The 21,348-nt window shown below is 46.4% G+C and overlaps 1 protein-coding gene across 1 annotated transcript; it reads left to right on the top strand.

Annotated features, from left to right (window-relative positions):
* The first annotated feature begins 168 nt into the window (after positions 1-168).
* LOC146175715 (uncharacterized) lies at positions 169-19,645 on the top strand. Its single transcript, XM_084580852.1, has 5 exons — positions 169-474; positions 15,279-15,408; positions 15,771-15,916; positions 17,654-17,786; positions 18,685-19,645. The coding sequence occupies exons 1-5, from the start codon at positions 417-419 to the stop codon at positions 18,935-18,937; spliced, it is 720 nt and encodes a 239-aa protein (XP_084436978.1). The 5' UTR covers positions 169-416; the 3' UTR covers positions 18,938-19,645.
* Positions 19,646-21,348: the final 1,703 nt, after the last annotated feature.

Here is a 21,348-nt window from a genome sequence, read left to right as displayed (position 1 = left end):
GGGGTGCATCTAGGTCCTGTCCTTGCGGAGCCGTTCGTCGGCCGCCCTAAGCAGAGATCGCGAGACAAGGCCTCTCGCTCGAGGAGGGTCCCCCTTTCGTCTCGCGGCTGTTCCGCTCGCACTCCCTACGACGAACGACGACGCCGTAACGGAGTCAAGGTAACGCTCCCTCCAATCAAGGAAACTATCGCTGGCACGGCGCGCCGTTGAAAAAGCGTCGAACCACGACGAACCAAGAACGACGGGGGGTGACGACGCGCTGCTTTCTGGTGGTGGTGGCGGCTAGCTGCTGCTGGTTTTTCGCCGGAAGTTGCAAGGTTTGTTGTTAAGGCAAGCTGCTGCGGACCGCTACGTACGAAGCTGTGCGTGTGCAAGCCGAGAAGGATTTTCCTCGCAGCTTCAAATCGACGAAGAGGATGTGGTACCTACTAACTATTCTTGGTGGCGCGGCTTTTGGCCCGCTACTGTGTGCTGGTGAGTGACGTTTGATATCGGTATCTTTTTGTTCTCCCGCGCTTCTTACAATAGGAGCACCGTGTAAACGTACCGGAAGACACCATATATGTTCAAGCGAAGCGCAGCTAAATGTGGCGCGTTTATCGCTGCCATCTAGCGTGGAATATCATTACCATCAGCTTCAGAGAGCCTTTACAATGGAAGTAGTGGCACCGAATGCAATCCATCACATGAATTGATGGCATTCGCGACATCTATGAGTGCTGCGAAAAGAAAAGCCAATTAAGGATTCTTTAGAAATTGATGCTTCCTCCCGGGCAAAAAAGCAAGGGCAACTAAAACTAGTTCCCCCCCCCCCCCCCCCTTTTTTTTTTGTTACAAAGTGTTTGCTTACAAAGGAATCTTGACGCATATAAATTTCGGTATATTATGGAGCCGCAAAATATTTGGCCTATAGCGGTCTTACTGGTGAATCTGATTTGCAGTTGTGAGGATGGACAGCAACACGTGCACTCGTTAACCTCGGGCCATCTCTTGTTGAAAGAGAAACACTTACAGGCAGCCTCTATCGGCCTATGGGCGCAAAGGCAGCGCCTAAGTGAGAAAGAAAAAGAAAGAGGACAACGTACACTGCAATTTGATGCAAATAAATCTCACTATTGTGTGAGTTTAGTTCTCTATGATATGTTCCTTGGCGAGTTACAAGTTGTCACATCCAAATAAACAACTATGGAATGCGGAAGGAGGAACTTTGGGAAAACATCGTTGCTTGTCGCTTGTTTTAAAATTTATGCTGTTGCCGCTTTTTTTGATCCTTACGTCACATCAACTTCTTCCTGTATTCCATCGACTGACAAGTTAAGTCTCCATTGTTTCTATGGCCATGTAGATGCGATAAAAGTAGTTAGCCCACGATGGCCAGACTGGACTAGCCAAACGGGTAGCAATTCTTATGAAACGCGAGGTATCCGGCCATCAACTAGTTTTATGGCAACCGCGGTATCAACACCTCGCAACATTTCTCGTCCCGATCTCTTCGCCAACGCTGGGCTCAGGGATGTACACCTTATCATACGTGTAAGCTAACTAACTCTTATAATGGAGGCGTCGCATTCATCGCTCCTCGCATTCATCGCAGTAGAATGGTTGAAATAGACTAGAAAATGAAACTATTCGAAGTAGATGTCGCTTGGTAAAGCTGTCCACTCTATACGTATACCGCTGACGGTTAGCCGAATCCAACGGCGGCTCACCGCTTAGGGCTAATTGTTGCTGAGCCTTAGGACTCGGGCTCACTCACGGCTGCGGCTACCGCGTTTCGTTGGTGGCAAAAAGCAAAGGGTCCACCGGTCCGTATGCTGTGAGATGTTAGTGCTTGTAAAAGATGTCGAGGGGGTTGAAATTTATCCAGAGTCCTTTAGAACGGAGTCCATCTTAGCCCATCTGTATTTTGTTCTTCAAAAAGGGTATCTTCTTTGCTGTTCATTTGTGACTGATTCATTTCGTTTGCAAGTACGGAATCTTATGACTATTGGTTGATCGACAAAGGGCAGTATTCTTGGAATGCAACGTATAGTTAACTACTATTGAGTGCCAGCTACCCAGAATAAAAGTTAAAACGGCAGTAGAGAAGCCAGTGGCGTGATGGGACGGTGCGCAGTGTCACTGGATAAGCAAGCAGTAATGTGTGATTTGCATCGGTTTAGATAATTCAGTGCCTTATAGTTAGATGGATGCGTATAGTGGCCTTAAACCATTTCTAAAGGCGGAACTGGGCTGTCTGTCTACTGGGCTTGCCAAGCCTCATGCTTTATACTAGTCTGTCCCTCCTAATTGGCCTGTTTTTATACCATAAACCTTTTAATGCTGACTGTCACGAATTATTGACACCGTATACCCACTGCTACGTAGGGCGTGTGTAGAAATTTTGATGTCGACGTCCTTTTAAGCGATAGCTTACACAGCTCTCTAGGTCGAAAAGCCATCGGTCTAGAAGTAGACACCGCGTCTCGGAAATAATCGGGAGTTGCGTAAAAAAAAGAAGCGCATCATTGTAATTTGTGGGTCTAGTGTTTCTTGATTGATTGGTGCATGGTTAGAGATGACGAGTTAATGAAATTATTTAAATTAGTAAAAGAATTGTGCAAAATAAATAATAAAAAAAACAAAAAAAAAAAAAACAAGAAAAGAGGGTTCAAAAGGGGTCAGTATGCTATTAACGAAAAGCCACTGTTTGATGGTGCTAATTAAGAAAGTCTGTAATTGATAAATTGGTTAACTTAAAAACTGAAAAAAAAGAAAGAAAAATGCGTTCAAAGAAGCCAAACAGCTCCTAATGGAAAGCCAGTGTTTGCTGATAGTGACGCCAATGTTTGCTGAGTCAACTACCTGTCGCCGCTCGTCTCAACTTTAGAAGAATATATTGCTCGTTCTAGTTGTTCAGTTATATGCGCTAATTTCTACTGCTGCAATAATTTTACTGATTTTACTGCCAGTATCACGGCGGTTACCGCCACCCATAAATAGTATAGAGTGCATTCTACTCTCTACGAATTAGCGACAGTCAGTTGATCTCTGTGTTCTGACCCTGTCAGACAACGGAGTTGAATAGATTGGTCCTGCGCGGAGTTTTGCAACTGCTTCGAACAAATGGTTTTGCCATAATGAGCAGGTTTGATTGTACATGCTTGTTCTGCAGAAGATAAAGAAATAACACGGACCAGTAAGCCTCCGACAGAAAACGTTGTGAGAATGTCAACACGTGACCTCTGTTGGAGAGCGCAACAGCGGGACTGTAATGAATGAAACGAGCGCTAGAAGAGTATACGACACGCTCCGAAAGGCGGACTTAATAAACGAGGCTCACTTTCGTCCGTTCGGAGCTTTCGAAACGTGCGACGCATGCAAGACGGGAGAAGGGGGTCGTGATGGCGGGGGCAGCGTCATTTAGGAGGCCTAACTGGGCGGAACCGTCTTGCTCCTGGACGGCTGAGCGGACGGGGAAAGCTCGCAATTCGGTTTGCTCCATGAACCGACGCCCGCGTGGTGGCTTAATTATACGTCATTCATTCATCGGGGGACTGCACAGCAGCCAGTTAGGGTTAACACTGTAGCGGGGAAGGTTAAGAGGTGTCGACACTGAGCACGTCAACGGAGCGCTGTACCGTGGTGCCCAAGGAACGACACAGGAAACATATACCGGTTAAGGACTGAACGCGTTACGCAACGAAGCACTGACCCGAATTTTAAAGCCAGACAATTAGGTACGAGTAAATATCAAAGGTACACAAATAAAGCTTTTTCAACAGTGCAGACTCGGAAAGAAACCGCAACGAGGTAATTTCAAGGCATGCATGAAGGAAACAAGGATTTCTTTGCTTGCTTAGCGGGCGTTAGAGAGACAGTGTGGGTTGTTGGGCAATACCGAGCGCTCAAATCTCTGCACTGGGAGTCCTGCACCTCCATCGTCTTGACTGAGCCATGTAACACATTGATCTAGTGTACTGAAGGCGAAGTAACGCCTCTACAAAAGTAACGGCTCACCTTAATGCCCAGTTTAGGCGAAATCTTCAAACTAAATTGTACATGCAGTAGGAAAACTGCGCTGGCGCGCAACGCTGCGGAGTAGGCCCAAACAGTCGCTGATTGCAATTTATTGTTGTCAATCAGATATGCATTTGAAGAAAGCATCGTGATTCCATCAATAAAATGCAACCTAAAAAGCATTTTTTTAAAACTGTGCAGTGCGTCACAATGAAGGAAATTACATATTACGCATTATTTTGTGATAATTATACTGACGTCAAAAAAGGTGCTCAAAAATACCCTTATATTTCAAATGAATAACTTTCAAAAATTTAACCAAACCAGATAGGCAGGAATTAACACCAGATGAAAACTGACCCTAAAAATTGACCAATGTGAAATTTTCGACCACCAAATGTTTTGTTCTGGAGCATTTCCTCTTAAGTAGTAAAAAACAAATTAATTTCGCCTTTCAGCGGCGCTTAAGCGTCTGATAATTTTGTTCCCTTTTATTGTGCTCCACCGCCGTTCTCATACCAGTGCCTCCTGAATACTGTATATAAATGATGAGGCGTTGCTAATTAACACGGTAGGACGTCACACGCACGCACGCACGCACGCAGGCGCACGCACGCAAACACACACACACACACACACACACACACACACACACACACACACACACACACACACACACACACACACACACACACACACACACACACACACACACACACACACACACACACACACACACACACACACACACACACACACACACACACACACACACACACACACACACACACACACACACACACACACACACACACACACACGCACACGCACATACACACACGCGCACACACGCACACACACACGCGCACACACACACACACACACACACGCACACACACACACACGCGCACACACGCACGCACACACACACACATACACACACACACATACACACACACACCGCTTTCTCTAGACCCTCCTCTAACGCGCTTAAACCCCAATGGCGGCGGACGCAGGCTTCCGCCGTTTGTTTTCACGACTTCCTTAACGCTTTCACGTTAAAGACTCACTTCCTGTCCCGTAATCGAGAGGAGATATAAGCATGAATTGAGTTTATTATCGACGCAGTTCTTTCGTTTGGCTCCATTTCTCGCCTTAACCAGTTTACTCTGTAGACGATTTGTTGGTTCGAAGACACTAGTCTCGAAGTTGAGAGCCTATCAAAAGCGTCGAAGGCTTTTATGTCCATTTCGTGTTAGGTGTCCGCTGAGGAGTGATGAAGTTATTGGGTTTTTCTTCCCCTGTCCCCCAAATGGCTGTTGCTTAGCTCGGCTAAGCCCGGTAATACAAGCGAAAGCTTTTGTTATGTTGTGTTGGTAAGCAGGGTTAGACTTACATAGACAACCTAATTTATAGATCGGAAGTCGATTAAGCATTATTAGGCACGGTTTGCTGCGCTTTAACTCCAAGACTGTCTCCGAACGCCAAGGAAACACAACCGAAACATTGGTTCCAGCGCACGACTACTCCATAGCTGTTTGCGCGGACATCAAGGACACCCCAGCTGGGATTAGACAGCACGAAAGTGCCGAGGGCATTTTGAAGGAACTCCCAGGAGGCCAGCCAGACAGCCAACCGTGGCGGTGGAGGGAAAGGTTATGCAGACGACTGGAAGGTTGTGTGGCATTGTGTCGGGCAACGTGTTATTTCCTATGCATTGTGTTATTTCCTATGAAAAGGAAATAACAAGAAGAATAAGATTGGGATGGAGCGCATTTGGCAAGCACTCGCAGATTATGACTAGCAGCTTACCGGTATCGCTCAAGAGGAAAGTATACAACAGTTGCATCTTACCTGTACTCACCTATGGGGCTGAAACGTGGAGGCTAACCAAGAGAGTTCTACTTAAGTTGAGGACAACCCAGAGGGCTATGGAACGAAAAATGGTAGGGGTAACATTAAGAGATAGAAAGCGTGCAGAGTGGGTCAGAGAAATAACTCAAGTTACCGACATTCTAGTGGAAATTAAGAAGAAGAAATGGACATGGGCAGGACATGTAGTGCGAAGAGAGGATAACCGATGGTCGCTGAGGGTAACAAACTGGATTCCAAGGGAAGGAAAGCGTAGCAGGGGGCGGCAGAAAGTTAGGTGGGCGGATGAGATTAAGAAGTTCGCAGGGGTCAAGTGGATGCAGCTAGCACAGAACCGGGTTAAGTGGAGAAATATGGGAGAGGCCTTCGCCCTGCAGTGGGTATAATCAGGCTGATGATGATGTGTCGGGAAACGTTGTATGTCTGTGGAGATATGTACCGCTACTAGTAAAGTTTGGCAGCTATGTGAAGGAGGAGGAGTAGCGTATGTGCGAAGTAAAAGAAGAAGAAGCGAGAGCCGCCGGCTATGCTCGCTGCACCTGAGGAGAAGGAGCGCGGCGCCGGCTCCTTGTGCCGCACCTCAGGTCAAATCTGGCACGCTTATGACCTTGGCTCCTACTAGGCCAGTAAAGCTTTGGCTTTAAAACAAACCAACTGAGCATTTTAGTTTTATTGCGATAGCAATACTACGCCCGGTTTCGGCCCGTCGCGTCGTCCAGGGAAGGACCATGTTTGACCTTGAACAACCGCGGACAGGACGAAGACGAAGAAGACGAAAAAGAAGACGAAGAGGGCTAAGACGAAAAAGACGAAAACTAAGAAGATGAAGACGATGAAGAAGAAGAAGAAGAAGAAGACGAAGACTAAGAAGACAAATAAGAAGATGAAGACGAACAATACCAAGACGAAGACGAGAAGAAGACGCAGAAGGAGACGGCGAAGAGACGAAGAACGCTCGGTCACCCGCAGCTAATGCTTTCGTTCCACATTCGGTTCAGCAGCATTGAAGCCTTCTCATTTATATGGGGGCTGGTAGCGTATACGCTCTCGCGTCATACTTTTAAAGGATGAGCTTAAGTGTCCCTAATAATGTAGCACCTTACACTGATAGGGCGTGACAGGGGAATAATGTATCAGGCAAAAGAAGCTTCCGCAGTTGCTATCGCAATTCAACTAGGGTTAACCAGGGTTAAACCACAACTAATTTTATTTTGTTCTGTTTATAATGTTTATCGCTCCAAAGCGACTCAGGCTAGGTGCCGTAATAGTGGGCTCCATAAATTTCGACCACCTGGTGCACTTTGATATGCCCACTGATCACACAGTACTCGGGTGCTTTGCAGACTCCGCGTAAATTGCAAGTTGGTGTACGGGTGATGAAAGGCGTAGTATCTTTCATACTTCTCGCTGTATACATGATTCCTGTCGTGCAGGAAGAGAAGGTGTAATTAAGAGAGAGAAAGTATAGCTATGAATTAACTTCCATCACCTAGGAATTTTTAGGTACACTGACATTCCTATGCTAGTTTTTCAATGCTAAACCGCTTAACAAATTTATGCCAAACAGTTCTTTCGCACTTCTTATTCGGTTTAAGCGGAGTTAAACCCCGGGTAATGTTTACGTTCGTCTCTTAGTGGCTTCCTCAATCCAGCCTTGTTGCAATATCAAGCCTGCGTGTGCTGACGGGGGAGGACGCTTAGACAGCGATAAACACGGGCTTGGCTCATGTACTCGTATATGGAATGTATTCAAGGGAAATGTACAGAATGTCTACCTAGTGGCTCCGTAGCTTATGTCGAGTATAATTGCACTGGACTAATTGTATATTTCAAATAATTATCGTTAACTAGCTAAGTGTGAGGACACTAAACTCTATGCTACAGTATGAAGCCATATATCGCAGGACAGCTTCCGTCGAGTATAAATATACTAGACTAATTGTAGGTCTTGATTAATTACCTTAATTAGTTATTGTAAATAAAAATTCAGCTTTATGCTGCATCATCAAGTCATATATCGTTGAATAGCTTATGTCGATTGCGGCTTCATTACACAAATTGGCAGTATTATTACATGTAATTGGCTAATGGTGATTAACAGTTAAACATTAAGCTGCACCGTAAAGTCATTATGTTCTAGACGAGTAGAATACAAAATCAAAGGCTAAACAAAGCAGTATCATGTAAAAGCGACCGTTAGCTGAGTCCGACTCTGTTCAAAAACCCACAGCACAGATCATAACAGTAGCACTTGATGCTACGCATTCAAGCCCGTAAGGAGATTTAGACCTAAGTGAGCCCGGTAGTTGTCTTTTCTTGTCCTCATGCACCGCGGCGGACCGTAGGAGACGCGAGTTGTATGCCCAGTGCATATCCTTCATAGAACCTGACTGGCCTGCTTGTACGTTCGTGCTGACGATGACATCGGTAACAGGGCCGGGCGCTCAGCGCGGACGCGGTGAATGCGGCGGGCATAGTAGCGTTATATAGCTAGATAGAGCCTCGTTTCTAGTTCAGCACGTCTCCCCTGTTATGGCGCGTTTGAGGCGTCCACAGAGAAGTGAGATGGTCTTGCTCCTTTTCAGTTCTGCGCCACCAAACTAGCAAGGACTGAAGGCGGGCTATAGTTGACGCATGCGCGGCTCCAGTGGCAGCGCGACATGTATGCATCAGTATGCGACAAACGGGCGTCAAAAGCATTTCATGCGGACTATGGGTTTTCCCTCAATGTCGTCGTGGAGGCCTTTGTGGTTCTTTTTTTCGGCTGCCGCGTCTCTGGCTCGTCCTTGCGTCCGCTTCGACGGAGCACCTTGCTAAATCTTCGCGCCTACACCGTTGCGTGCGGGTTGTTGCGACATGTGCACTTTGGTATTGCCGATGAATCTGCATTGCCTCTCCTTCGGCAGCACGCGTTGCTGATTCTTCAGGGTTCCGCCATTTTGTCTACTTGTCGGCAACCGGCACATTTATATTCCGTCTTCGGAGTTTGTTGCTTGGGGCATCGGATGCACTAAGAAGAGGACCTTCGCACACGGCTTCGCGCCCTTCGCAAACCTCCCCCCTCCACTGTATCCCCAATAACACCATGGCTTTCGATGCGCTATAACTGAAGGCGATTCTTACTGAAACGATTATTTTTTCTGCGCCAATTCTGATCTACAAACACCTTGGTACGGACGAAGAGAAACCTAAAAAGAGGGTAAAATTTGAGAGCTTAGTCAGCCTGCATATATAGAGGTGAAAGCTCGTTCGCGCAGTGACGCCCTATTCGAAAAAGTGCACAGCGCTTGTTGACGGGGCTTAAGGGCCATTCTTTTAACCTACATAAGCTGCATCAGTGTAGCAAAACTTCAATACGTACAGTAGTGTTTTTCTACACTAGTTTAGCTGGTGTTGGTAAAAACAAAATGTCCCTTTAACGAGGGGATTCGGGCACACAACACGAGGTATTTTTTAGGGTCGCCTGGAATCCCTATCTAGCCACATTGTTTTGCCAGTCTAGCAGTGTATGCCACTCCGGTCGCGAAATGGTGTGACACCACCTGAAGCGTCGCGCGAAGAATGGTTGTGTCACAGTTTGGATTAGAAAGTGGAATAATCTTGCGTTAATGCATGCGTTAGTGATGTCTTAATAGCAAATGATACGCCTGAGGGGATAAAGAGGAAGAGCTCTGGCACAGGAGTCGCACTCTGAATCTTTTGCTGTGGGCCAGCGAACGTGTGACCATGTGTGAAGAGGCTCTTGGGATTAGAGATAAAAATAAAAACGCACGAGGCGGCGACACTTGGGAAAAAAAAAAAACCACTCTAATTTAACAATGAAGAAAAAACAACACACACAAGCAAGAAAAGGCAAAGAAACATGCGCAATGAATAGGAAAATAATTCACGCAAGAAAAGTAAAGGCACACTCATGTGTTCGTGTCTGGGGTGGTGGTGCGTCCTGCGGAGTAGTCCGTCTGGGCGTCGGTAAAGGTGGAGGCTCTGGGTGCGTCCCAGATTGACGAGTCGGGTCAACGGTCGCTCTACAGTAGGCCTCTGCGCTGTAGCCTGGATCCAACAGACGCGTACTTCAGATGGCCCGAGCAGCGTCTGGTGGAGGACACGCGGCTCACCTGCGTTCGTCCACCCAGCTGGTGGCCACGTCATCACAGCTGCTGGGAAGGTCCAAGTCTCAGGCATATGCTTCTGGAGTCAGGATTGGGTCAATCCGAGTCTGGAACCCGGGACGTCTGTACCGGAAGCCCCAGCCTGGTCACTCGGATCGCTAGCAGACAGATCCAGCCGAGAGACGTTTTCTCCCTGACAGTTCTCTTCTGTGTCATCGTCCCGACTCCCTTCTCTGGCTGCGCTCTCATCTCCACCTGCCCCTTGCTCCACGTGGCACCTGCTCAATGCGCCATGCTTCTGTGCCTTTTCCACGTGGCACTTTCTCAATGTGCGCCACGCGTTTGTTCCTTCCTTCTCTTCGTCGTCTTCGGCGTCTTACTTATGTGGCGCTTGCTTATCACATCATGTGAGCTCTACGGAAATCGACCGTTCAGGATAGATGTGCTGGGCAGCCGGAGATCTCGAAGGGCATTGTAGATTGCGAAGTGCGCACTAGCGCGTCTTCCGGAAAGAGATAGCCCTCTGTGTTTCCCGATTTCTTTCTTCCGTTTGCAAATCCATGTAGCTCAGTTGAAATGTGTGAAAGATAAGAATATGAGTGAAATGATAAGAATATGAAATACGAATGTTGCACCTCACTACTTCACGTCGCATTTACATATTGCTTTCTGTAGTCCTTGCGAGAATTAACCTTGCATTCATCGTTTCATTGTCATATATCCCCAATAAATTTCCTCTGAATCTAGTGTGCATGCCGTCGTCCCTCCCACTCACCGTTTCGGTGGCTCGACAGCGGTTATTCGCAACTGTGACGCGAGCGAGGAACACGAGCCCACGACCTTCTTTGGAACTCGACGTCTCGACCTCATGTACGTTCATATAACACGTTATGCCATATTGTTAGCATTGGGGTGTGTGTTTGTTCGAACTTTGTCGGGCTTGAAGATCAAGAGGGGAAAGCGAGGCGAAGCTCTCGGATGTACCTGGCACAGTAGAGCTATTGCTTTAACATAACTCGCGCTCACACGTAGTTGAAACCGAAAAATTGGGAACTTTTCAAATGAAGCTTTGCTAGTCTATGTATGTACTACGCAGAGTTTCGTGTGGCTCCGATTCAATCACCTTTAAACCAGACCGAGGTCAAACCAAGCCCACCTCCCAGGACTAGCAATGTGCATCATTTATGACTATTATTAAAGCAAAGATACTCTGTCTGTCACAGGTTTCTATAACACCTGAATTGCACAGTAAGGGAAGGAAGAAGGGGGGAGGGAAAGAAGAGATAGATAAAAATGGGTCCTAGAAGAAAGCTACGGAATAACTTTGAAACCACTGAAGTCTGCTTCAGAGGAGAAATGCGAAAGCATTTCATTTTATTGCTAAATAAGTTAAGTTAAATTGGTTCACAGGAAGGGAAAGGCGCAGTAACTGTCACACTTGCTCTGTGGACACCCGAACCGCGCCGTAAGGGAAGGAAGGAAGGTGGGAATGAAAGTGGAAAGAGAGGAAGAGGAGCCGTAGTGGAGGGCTACGGAGTAATTTCGACCACCTGGGGATCTTTAACGTGCGCTGACATCGCACAGCACACGGACGCCACTTCGTTTCGCCTCCATCGAAACGCAGCCGCCGCGGTCGGGTTCGAACCTGGGAACTCCGGCACAGTAGTCGGGCGTCATACGACTGCACCACCCCGGCGGGTTATTGCTACTGGTGATCCCGAATTACGTAAAAAAGTGCCAAGTGACTCCGGTATGGCATCATCACTTTTTTGCAAGTCATCCTGAATCACGTGAGACTTGTCACGTGACTGCGGTGCTACATCATTATAGGTGGTGGCCAATCTGAATGAGCCCCAAAGCACGCTGGGTAATTCCGACTTCCGGACCGATCGACGAGACGCGCGTCTGCTGCGCTGTGCTTGAAACTCGGCATCGACAAGCTTAAATTCTACTCTGCACCTGTTTTATATGCGCGAATGAAGTCGCAGAAGAAACCATAATGATCTGCACACATGTTATGACTCCATTTAACGTTTCGTATTTGAAGATGTGGTTTCTACGTGGACATAGGCCACCAACCACCGCGGGTTCGAGCGTCGCCCGAGCCGAAGCCCCGATCAGCTGTCACCACGCGCACACTGAAACACTGCAGCGCGCACTCAACCTCCACCGGGAGGAGAGCATTTCGCTGCAAGGACACAAGCCTCCAAGTTCACAAAGGAGACGTTTATTGAAATGCCATCCTCCAGCGGCACACACACACACGCACACACATACACATATATACAAACGCACATACACACGCATACTAAGTCACCGTGTCCCGGGAGCGCGCGAGGAGCAAGGCTCCCCTGCGCGCACGAAGTGACACGGAGTGCGCGCCGCAAGCATGCAAGGGCGTGCTGTGATCTCTCTCTCGCAGTGACCAAAGGGTTCCTTTGAGAGAGAGTGGGCAACCATCGCTAGGTACGCCTGTCGCGGATCGTTGGATCACGATCGACAGGCTCGAGTTGCGCTCTCAGGTACGACCCGGAGCAGACGAACTCGAGTACACACTGGTCTGCGCGGACAAAGGCCGGCAGACAAGAACAGTTGCGTACGCACCTTACGATGTCTCGGAGGGGTCTCTCCTTGGGCCCCGCTCAGAGGGTCGCGCGAGCGCGGCCGTCGAAGCGGTGCCGTGTTCCCGCCAAAAGGCGCCAATGGGAACAGCCACTGGGACGCCAGGGCGGAGCTGTGGCCCGAACGACAGTGACATGTCGTCCGAGCCTCTCTCCGCCGCCTCAGGCGGGAGGAAGGGAACGAGGAGAACAACTGGGAAGCGGGCGGCGGCCGCACAAAGGGCAGCCGCAGCAAGCCCGAATCCCACAAAGAAAACGGGTGAAAAATTATTGCGAGTGCAACCATTACAACGTGTGTCGTCTGTTCTCGCTGAAGTTTAGCATGCATCATTCATTTGGCGAAAGTTGTTTTTTCGTTGATGCTACCATGCAGTCACTACATATATTTCTAAAATATACTAGAGTAAGAATTCTTAGATGTATTTCGCTAGCAGAAGCCGCATAATTAGACTGCCGGCAACTGCAGTTTAGCGATATGTAGGAGCGGGCTGTGGCGCAAGTTGTGCGACGGCTAAGAGCTGAAAGCATGCAGATACCAGGCGGACATTGTGCACTTTTTTTGCAGCCTTTACAAAGCTTTATCGGTTTATGCTGCTCTGCCTGAGAGAATCAGAGCAGCTAGGGTTTCTTGTCTTGCGGTGTACAAAAGCTGCCTGCAAGCACGGCCGGTGCACCGTGTTTTAGTTGCTCAGCTAAAACTGTGACATGCGATTATAACAGTGTGTTGTGCTGTTCTTCCAGTAGATCTAGATTTACTTACCAGTGCTTCGAAACCTTAAAAGCGTGCACAATGCTATTTTAAGCTGCATGCTCTTGACAGCTCAACTTATTTTGTTTACATATGTGTTAGTTTATCATGTTTCTTCTAAAAACTGTAGGAGAGAATGCCAAAGAACTGTATCATGGGTAACATCATACTGTAAATCAATTAAAACATTAGGAGGATCACGAAATAAATAAAAATTTCTCAAGCATTTGGTTTTTACTTGGTGTATTACGAAGCTGAAACTGCATGATGCATGTGTTCTATATTCATTCTGCATGCATATTATACCCCAACATGTATGTAGCCAAGACTATATGGCCCAAAACCTCTACTGATGCTTGTTGAGGGCCTGGGTCGGCTGCTATTCCGGCAGTCAGAGAGGCATATCCACTTGCCGAGACTGCAGTGCATGCGAGAAAACCCCATTCATAAACAAAATTAACCAAGCATAGTGTGTGGGACATTTTACACCATTCACATACAACTGTGGAAGCTCTTCACGTTTGAAATTCCTATGCTTGATCGCCCAATACTGATTGCTGCATTATGTCGGTCAAAAAAGGAAGTACCAAAACAAAAGCTTGGTTTTAATAGCATTTCTTGAAACCTCCAGAAACTTCAGAATGCGAAACCATCACTTCTTCCAATTAAAGCTTGGAAGAGCCTGTAACTATTTTGCTGTTCTGTACTTTGTGCTTGGGGTCTGGTTGGACAGAAAAACTAGACTGTACATCCAGATGTTTCCAGTAGGCACATAAGTTTTTAATTCATACATACTGAAATGTGGGAATGTTGGAGTCCCTTTGCATCTGCCCGGCCCCACACATTCCGTGTCACAGCGTTAATTTGTGTTCAATGTCAGAGGCTTTTCCTTAGATGATTGAGCTCTGATAACAGTACTCATGCGCACTTTTGGTCTTTGTTTGCATATAAGGCGCAGATCGGCTGTTTTCCAAAATAAAGTTGTTAGTGAGCGAATATGTGTGTGTCCTCCTCTTCCCGGTCCGTCGTCTGCTATTGTTCTTTCTCTGACACTGAATAACCAACTCGCCCAGCAACATACCCTATTTTTTCTTACAGCGCTGGAGTGATATGCAACGGAAAAAAATTGTAGCTTGCAGTTGCTATCTGAAACGCAATGCGGTCGCTCCTTACCCCATTCTACGAGGAACTTGTGGTCTCTCACCTTGGTTGCTAATTGCCTTGTATTGTGGTCGTCTCATCAGAGACATCGTCTAACGTCAGTAAAGCTGATCTTTTCGCGCAAGGAGTAACGTGCCTGCAAAACATTTTGAAAGGGACTGTATATTTGCTAGCTTGGTTATATAGATGGTTGTCTTATGGTCAGCGTGCGTTCAACCCAAGAGACGACGCCAAACGACCCTGTCCCATAATTTATACAAAGGTTCATGATAAAATTTACATCCTTTTACGCGTCTATGTACATTTATCATTTAAGAAGTTTTTCAACGCCGGCAGATCTAGCTGGTAGTGTAACTGAAGGTACAGCCTTTGTCAAAAGTGCAGAGCCCAGTGGGTCTGCTTTTGAGTTTAGCGTTAGTGGAGGTCCTTCCAAATGGAGAGGGTAGGACACTAAATATTCTTACCATCAAGAGCTTCGGAACACTGGACATGCATTACAAGCCGCACGAAGCGGCTCAGAAGCAGACCCGCTGGACTCTACACTTTTGACGAAGACTGTACGTTGTTCGTGCACAGAGACTAGCAGGCAGCCAAAGCTTTCTGTTACTTTCCAGTTTCTTAAGCAGAACGAGTGGTTACATTTGTCCAAGTAGCTAAACTTTCCCAAATAAATAAATAAATAAACTGAGGATCAGCGTAAAGTTCTCAGATTTCACTGTTTCCTCTTGCTTCCTGACCTGTCTTTATCTTTGCCGGTTCGCTGTGCAGGAGCATCGTACGTTCGCGATATTCCTAACTGCGGTGACGAAGCCATCGATGCCTGCGGCACCGAGTTCATCTCGTTCGGCCATGGCCCGCGCCTGCCTGAGAACGAAACGCATCTTGCCCAGAGCTGCAAGTAAGTAGGGGAGGGATGAGGAATGAAGAATAAAGAGAAAAACAAAATGTTATCACAAAAAGAAAGAAGAGGGGCTATTTGATTGAATTCTTTTTTTTTTTATTTCGTACACTTGACATAAGGCATAATTTGGGCTCGCTGTATACAATAGAAAATAGTGTAAAGCATTTTCTTGCATGTACCGGAGACGATTCCTCCTCTTATTGTTATCGGGCAACCCTTTGGAGAAATCCTCCCCCTCCCTTGTCGCGGTTAGTTTCATTTTATTTTTGGGCACATTGATCTTTATTTGTTAATGTCGTTCCGATGAATGAACTTGCATGACCACTGCGTAACCTATACGCCTCCTTCGTCTTGTGCAGGCGCCAGCTGAAGGGCATCGAGTGCGCCAACGAGTACTCAGAGCGTTGCCTGCTGGGCTTCTTCCGTGGTTCCGCGGTGACGGCGTTGATAACGCTGCAGGAGGAGACGGAGCGGAAATGCGACGCTACTCATCCGGACCACAAGCGTAACGTATATGCCACGCTGTACACACCTCCGCCTCCAAGGTCGGCCGTTGTAACCTTTCGGTTGCAGGCGACTCTTTTGCGCTGTTCCATTTGTGTGGCCGCTCAAGTATGTTTCGCTCGCGACTTTCTTCTTGAAAGGACGCGCAATGCGCTGATGGACCGCGCAAAGGAGCCTGTCTGGCGTTATAAGGGCGTGTCTTCATGACGTCATTTCCGGACTGTGGATGTCATTTCCGGTCAGGACATGTCATTTCTGTTGACTGGATGTCAGCTCTGGTCTAGTAACATGAATGACATCGTGTCATGAGTCATGGCTGCTCACATGATTTGTACAACCTTTGTCAAAAGGGTAGAGCGCAGGGGGTCAGCTCCTGAGTCATTTCATGCGGCTTGTAATGCGTTTCAAGTGTTCAGAACCTGTTGATGGTAAGACGAATTTTCGCCCTACCCTCTACAAAGGGAAGAACCTCGACTAGTTTTAAATCAGCGCCACTACATGACTCACAATCATACCCCCTGGGCTATATACTTCTGAAAAGGCTGTACATATCCCTCCTCTACAAGGGATCTGTTCGTATCCAGGACTACCAATTACCACCACTAACTCAGCTAGTCACCCGTCGCATCACATTCGTATTATGTGCAAGCATCACGTGTAACGCTTAGTCATAAGCCCTGAAATACCACATCCACACGACTTGTCGATTACACGACTCACCAAGAATCCACTGTATGAAAGAGAACCGAACAAGCGTTGAGTGGGCGCTTTAGTTCGCAAGGCAACGTTTCGACAAGAGGACTGCTATTCGTTTGGGCCCGGACGAAGACGAGGTCCCTGGTCGAAACGCTAGCTTGCCTTGCGAACTAGCATGCTAAGCTCCAATTACTGAAATTAGAGGATGTGTATTTCCTGATGAAACTATTGTTTGCGCCTCGAGATTGGTTTCTGTAATATAGGACAGTTGAAATGTTCCCAAAATGCAGCCCATGTTTCAGTGTTAACACGAAAAAAAAAAAAAAATACCGAAACCGCTGTGACTACGAATACAACATGAACCTGGGAAGCTTGTTGTGGGCAGGCAGAAAACAAATGTTTTTTTTTTTTTTTTTTTTTTTTTTTTGGCAAAGGAGAGGACCCAACAGTTGCGTCACTTGTCTATGGATACCCGTACCGAGCTTCTAAGAGAAGGAAAAAGAAAGGGGTGGGAAGAATGAAGAAAGAAAAAGATGTCACAGTGGAGAGGTTGTAGGCGGTAAATGACTGCTCGACTGAGCAAAGCTAGAGATAGAGAAAGAGGAGATACGGTAAGAAATCAAGAGTGTGTTCCAGTCGGCGGCCCGGCATTGGGAGACGAGGACTTGTAAATGACAGAGAGGGGGCTATAGTACTCATGAAGGACGTATTCTAGAGACCTCTATGCGGTAAAGTGGCAACCTATCGAACGAGCATAAGAAGCGGGAAATAAGAAAGAAAGGATAAAGAGTGGGCGAAGTCTAAGCGATACAGCAGGCCAGTAACAAGCCAGGGTTGTGACTGCAGTGAGACAGGAATGGCCCGAGTAAATTAGCAGGAGACCTCAGTAAATGCAGGGTGTCTTGTAATTGTTGAAGACAATAACAATATAATAGTAACGACAGCGTACTTTATATTCATCCCTACAAATATTGAAATCGATCATTACTAACGACTATTGCCCTTTCAGAGCCTTTTCTTACCAGGTGTTTTGACGGCGCAGGCTACCTGAAGAGCGCCGCCTGCTTGAATAAGGCCGGTGACCGGATCCACAAATGCGTTCAGAACTTCCGCGAGGACCTGTACCAGATCGCTCTCAAGGCTCCGCCAAAGCAGAAGATTCGCTACGCATGCTGGTTCGTAAAAAAGAAAAAAGAAATCCGCATTTATTAGTACCGCATCCCTATATCCCTATACCTTTTTGGGTCAGGGGTAGCTGCTATAGTCAGGACAATGCCCTGTGCTGAGTGGCAGCCAATTTATTTAAATTAAGCCACTGGCTGTTAGTTCCCAATTAAGCCTCGATTTAAAGGCCAACGTCCTGTCGGAAGATGCCCGCGGGGTGAGGAGCACAAGCCTCTTCCGATATTTAGAGCTTCAGAGATGCGTTAACTGTCCGAATATATGGCTGGGCAGTGAACTCGATTTCATAGGGAGTCTTCGTCAAGGCTGACACTCAAATTGATGTCTACGGCATTCTTGGAAATACAGAACAATCGAGTAGCAGTGTCATGGGCAACGATGGGTGCAGGCTAACGAAAAGGGTTCTACTTAAGTTGAGGACAACGCAGAGGGCTAGGAAGGGAAAATGGTAGGTGTAACGATAAGAGATAGGAAGCGCGCAGAGTGGGTCAGAGAAATAACTCGGGTTAATGAAATTCTAGAGGAAATCGAAAGGAAGGAATAGGCATGGGCAGGGCATGTAGTGTGTATAGAAGACAACCGATGGTTGCTTAGGGTAACAAACTAGATTCCAAGGGAAGGAAAGCGTAGCAGGGGGCGGCAGAAAGTTACGTGGGCGGATGAGGTTAAGAAGTTCGCAAGGGTCACGTGGATGCAGCTAACACAGAGCCGGGTTAATTGAAGGAATATAGGAGATGCCTTCGCCCTGCAGTGGATATAGTCTGTCTGCTGCTGATGATAATGATAATGGCGATGTCATGGGAAAAACAGTCACTAACACTAGAGCGAGCGCTCGTCCAGCTTATAGGAAAATGCTTACAACCTACTTTTGTTTTGCTATTTCTGACGCAGCGAGTACAGCAAGATGTTTAGCTGCAAGCAGACCAGTCTGAGGGAGAACTGCGGCGACCCCAAGGCCCTGCAGTACGTCCGAGAGACGGCCGAGCACATCCTGCACAACCTGGTCAAAGTCTTCTGCGGTCGCTATGAGAGTGGCTCGGACGAATGTGGCTCGCTCGAGAAGCTGCCCGCTCTGGACGCATACGATAACGCTCCAAAGAGCTTCATCCTGCTGCTTAAGTCGTTCGCCGCATCCGTTCCATGAGCTGGAAACGCATGTCCCGCTCTCGTCCGCAGCCCAATGCTCCTCTTATGCAGCAGAAACACGGAAGTGGCACCGTTATACTTCCGGAGTTATCACAAAAGTTTTATACCATTGCAAATTAAAAAAAAAATAGAATTCTCACTTCGCAAAATGTATCCTTAAAGATGAAATCTAATGATGCATTTCAGGCAACGACTCATATACATTTTAAGTATATTTAAAAAAAAATGATATTAGACTAAAGGACTCAATGAGTTTTAGCACACATTAAGATCCTTCCTGGCGAAATAGAAGAAGCTCAGAAAAAAAAAAAAAACATACACAGATATTCTGTGTGTCAGTTTTAACTTTCGAATTAGGGCAAATTCTTTCTTAAAGACATGGAATCAAGTGCACTTAGTTTTGATCAAAGATGATTGCACAAAGAATACTTTATTGAAAACATTGCTTCCTGAAAAATTTGACTGCACCGAGACGAACCAAGCAAGACTAGACCAAGTGAAAACACCTCTCGATAAATTTTACTAGCTGTGGTGGCTGCAATATTAGCCGCAAATATCGCCTTACATTACAAAAAAAGCCAGAACAAAAACAAATTGCTTATATAATCCATCTTTTAATGATGTCCAAAAAATCCTTGCTTAAACCTATGTACTCATACGATGAGATAACTTCAACTTGCGCAAAAAAAAAAGAAAAAAAAAAGAACAGCGATCATGATTCATTTGCGCGCTGCCTTTCGCTACTGACCTTTCATTCTAACACGCTTTCATCGCCATCCAGGATACCAGCCTTAATTGTTTCAATTTCATGTTCATGTCAGCCACGCTAAAATCGCCGCTTCTCTTTGTGAGCTGTAGTTTTCAAGGGCGAGAGCTGTTTAACGACTACATCAAGAGTTTAGGAACTGTCAATCAAGTGGGCCTCATGACCGGTACAGATTGCTGAAGAACTGCAACAGATGACGCCAGGAGTCCTATCAATAATATAAGCCAAAATCTTCAGTGGAGCCCGGGGATGTTAAGAGAGGGGAGCGAGAGGTGGGGAGGCATGGCGTAAAAATGAGAGTGGTAGTAAGTCGAGTAGTAGTAATAAAAATTCTTCATGTGAAGCTTGCTAGAAAGCAGTGTTTTAAATGGATTCAGCATGCATTACAGCAAGGAGCTAGATGAACATTTTTTTTTTTCAAGTATTGTTTTCATTTCTAACTTCTGTACTTTTTAAAATATTTCGGACGCTAAGCACTAAAATTCTGTATGAGAACAGAAACAAATACGTGCTTCAATCAACAATTAAATATGCTGCCTTTTCTTTGCAAGAGGCACAGCATTGCCACCCTGCATGATTTCTAATTAAAAATTATTTACTTAGGGTATGAATTCGTTTTCCAGTTATGAAAAAGGAATCGGCTAAATCCGGGACAACTTGTGTTTTCTCGCACCTTTAGTTCCCATGAGAAAGGTGCAAAAACTTAAAAAAAATGATATTTTGAGGAAACTACAGGTAAACACTATGAGAATTCCAACCTTTGCATCAATGCTCGTCGCACCTTTGTACCTCCGCGATTTCCTTTGAGGTCGCAGTAGTGAACTAATGAAGGTTTCTGTGTTTTCTGACATTACACAGTGTACACTAAAATATATAACATAATTTATTAACAGCATGCGATACTACGTCAAATATGTTCTACAGGTGATCAAATGCTTTACAGTCTTTCTGAACTATTTGTGAAGCCGTAGTAGGAGGCACAAGCATTGCATATGAGAAAGCGGCTTTCTAGCACAAAACAAGGACATTGGATACATCAGCAAGTTCCATTCAAACCTATCAACCTCCCTCTAATTACCATTCTTTCCCTACTCCCAGATAACCTGAAAGTAACCCCCATTCCGAAAAACATTGCAGTCTCGATACTAACCCAGGCAGACGTTCCACTCACATTTCCAATGATGTTCATCGTACCGATTCGACGATCTTCTACACAGATGCATCACGAACTAACGTCGGAGCGGCTGCTTACACAGTTGAGAGCGGCAGCGAGGTTGTGGCACATACCCTCGGTCTTTACATAGATAATCTCCCTACAGCGACTCTAGAGACCCTGCCAATAGTCGCCAGTATTCAAGACCTCTCACTAGCATCCGCTAACCCTTCAGGATCTACCATATGCACTGATTAAATACAGGCTATAGGCGCCATTCATACGGGTCACATTCCAGAATAACTGCAGGATAATCTACACAAAGCTCTTACTAAACCACTTCCCCACACTGCCACACTGAGGTGGATTTCTGGTCACGCTGAAATTGCAGGTAATGAGGTAGTGCATCGCTTTGCCCCCGCCACCTACATGGGACGCTACTCTTCACTACAAAAAAGAAATCAGTCTTCACTATGACAACATTAGGGAA

The sequence above is a fragment of the Amblyomma maculatum genome, chromosome 10 (genome assembly GCF_055883805.1).
Source record: "Amblyomma maculatum isolate TAMU_Amacu chromosome 10, ASM5588380v1, whole genome shotgun sequence".
Classification (NCBI taxonomy): domain Eukaryota; kingdom Metazoa; phylum Arthropoda; class Arachnida; order Ixodida; family Ixodidae; genus Amblyomma; species Amblyomma maculatum.
Note: the sequence above shows the minus strand (reverse complement) of the source record. Positions and strands in the feature narration are given on the sequence as shown.

Coding starts and splice junctions, on each gene's coding strand:
- LOC146175715 (XM_084580852.1), top strand. CDS start 417: ATGTGGTACCTACTAACTATTCTTGGTGGCGCGGCTTTTGGCCCGCTA. Junction 15,409..15,770: donor CATCTTGCCCAGAGCTGCAA/GTAAGTAGGGGA, acceptor CGTCTTGTGCAG/GCGCCAGCTGAAGGGCATCG. Junction 15,917..17,653: donor TACTCATCCGGACCACAAGC/GTAACGTATATG, acceptor TTGACGGCGCAG/GCTACCTGAAGAGCGCCGCC.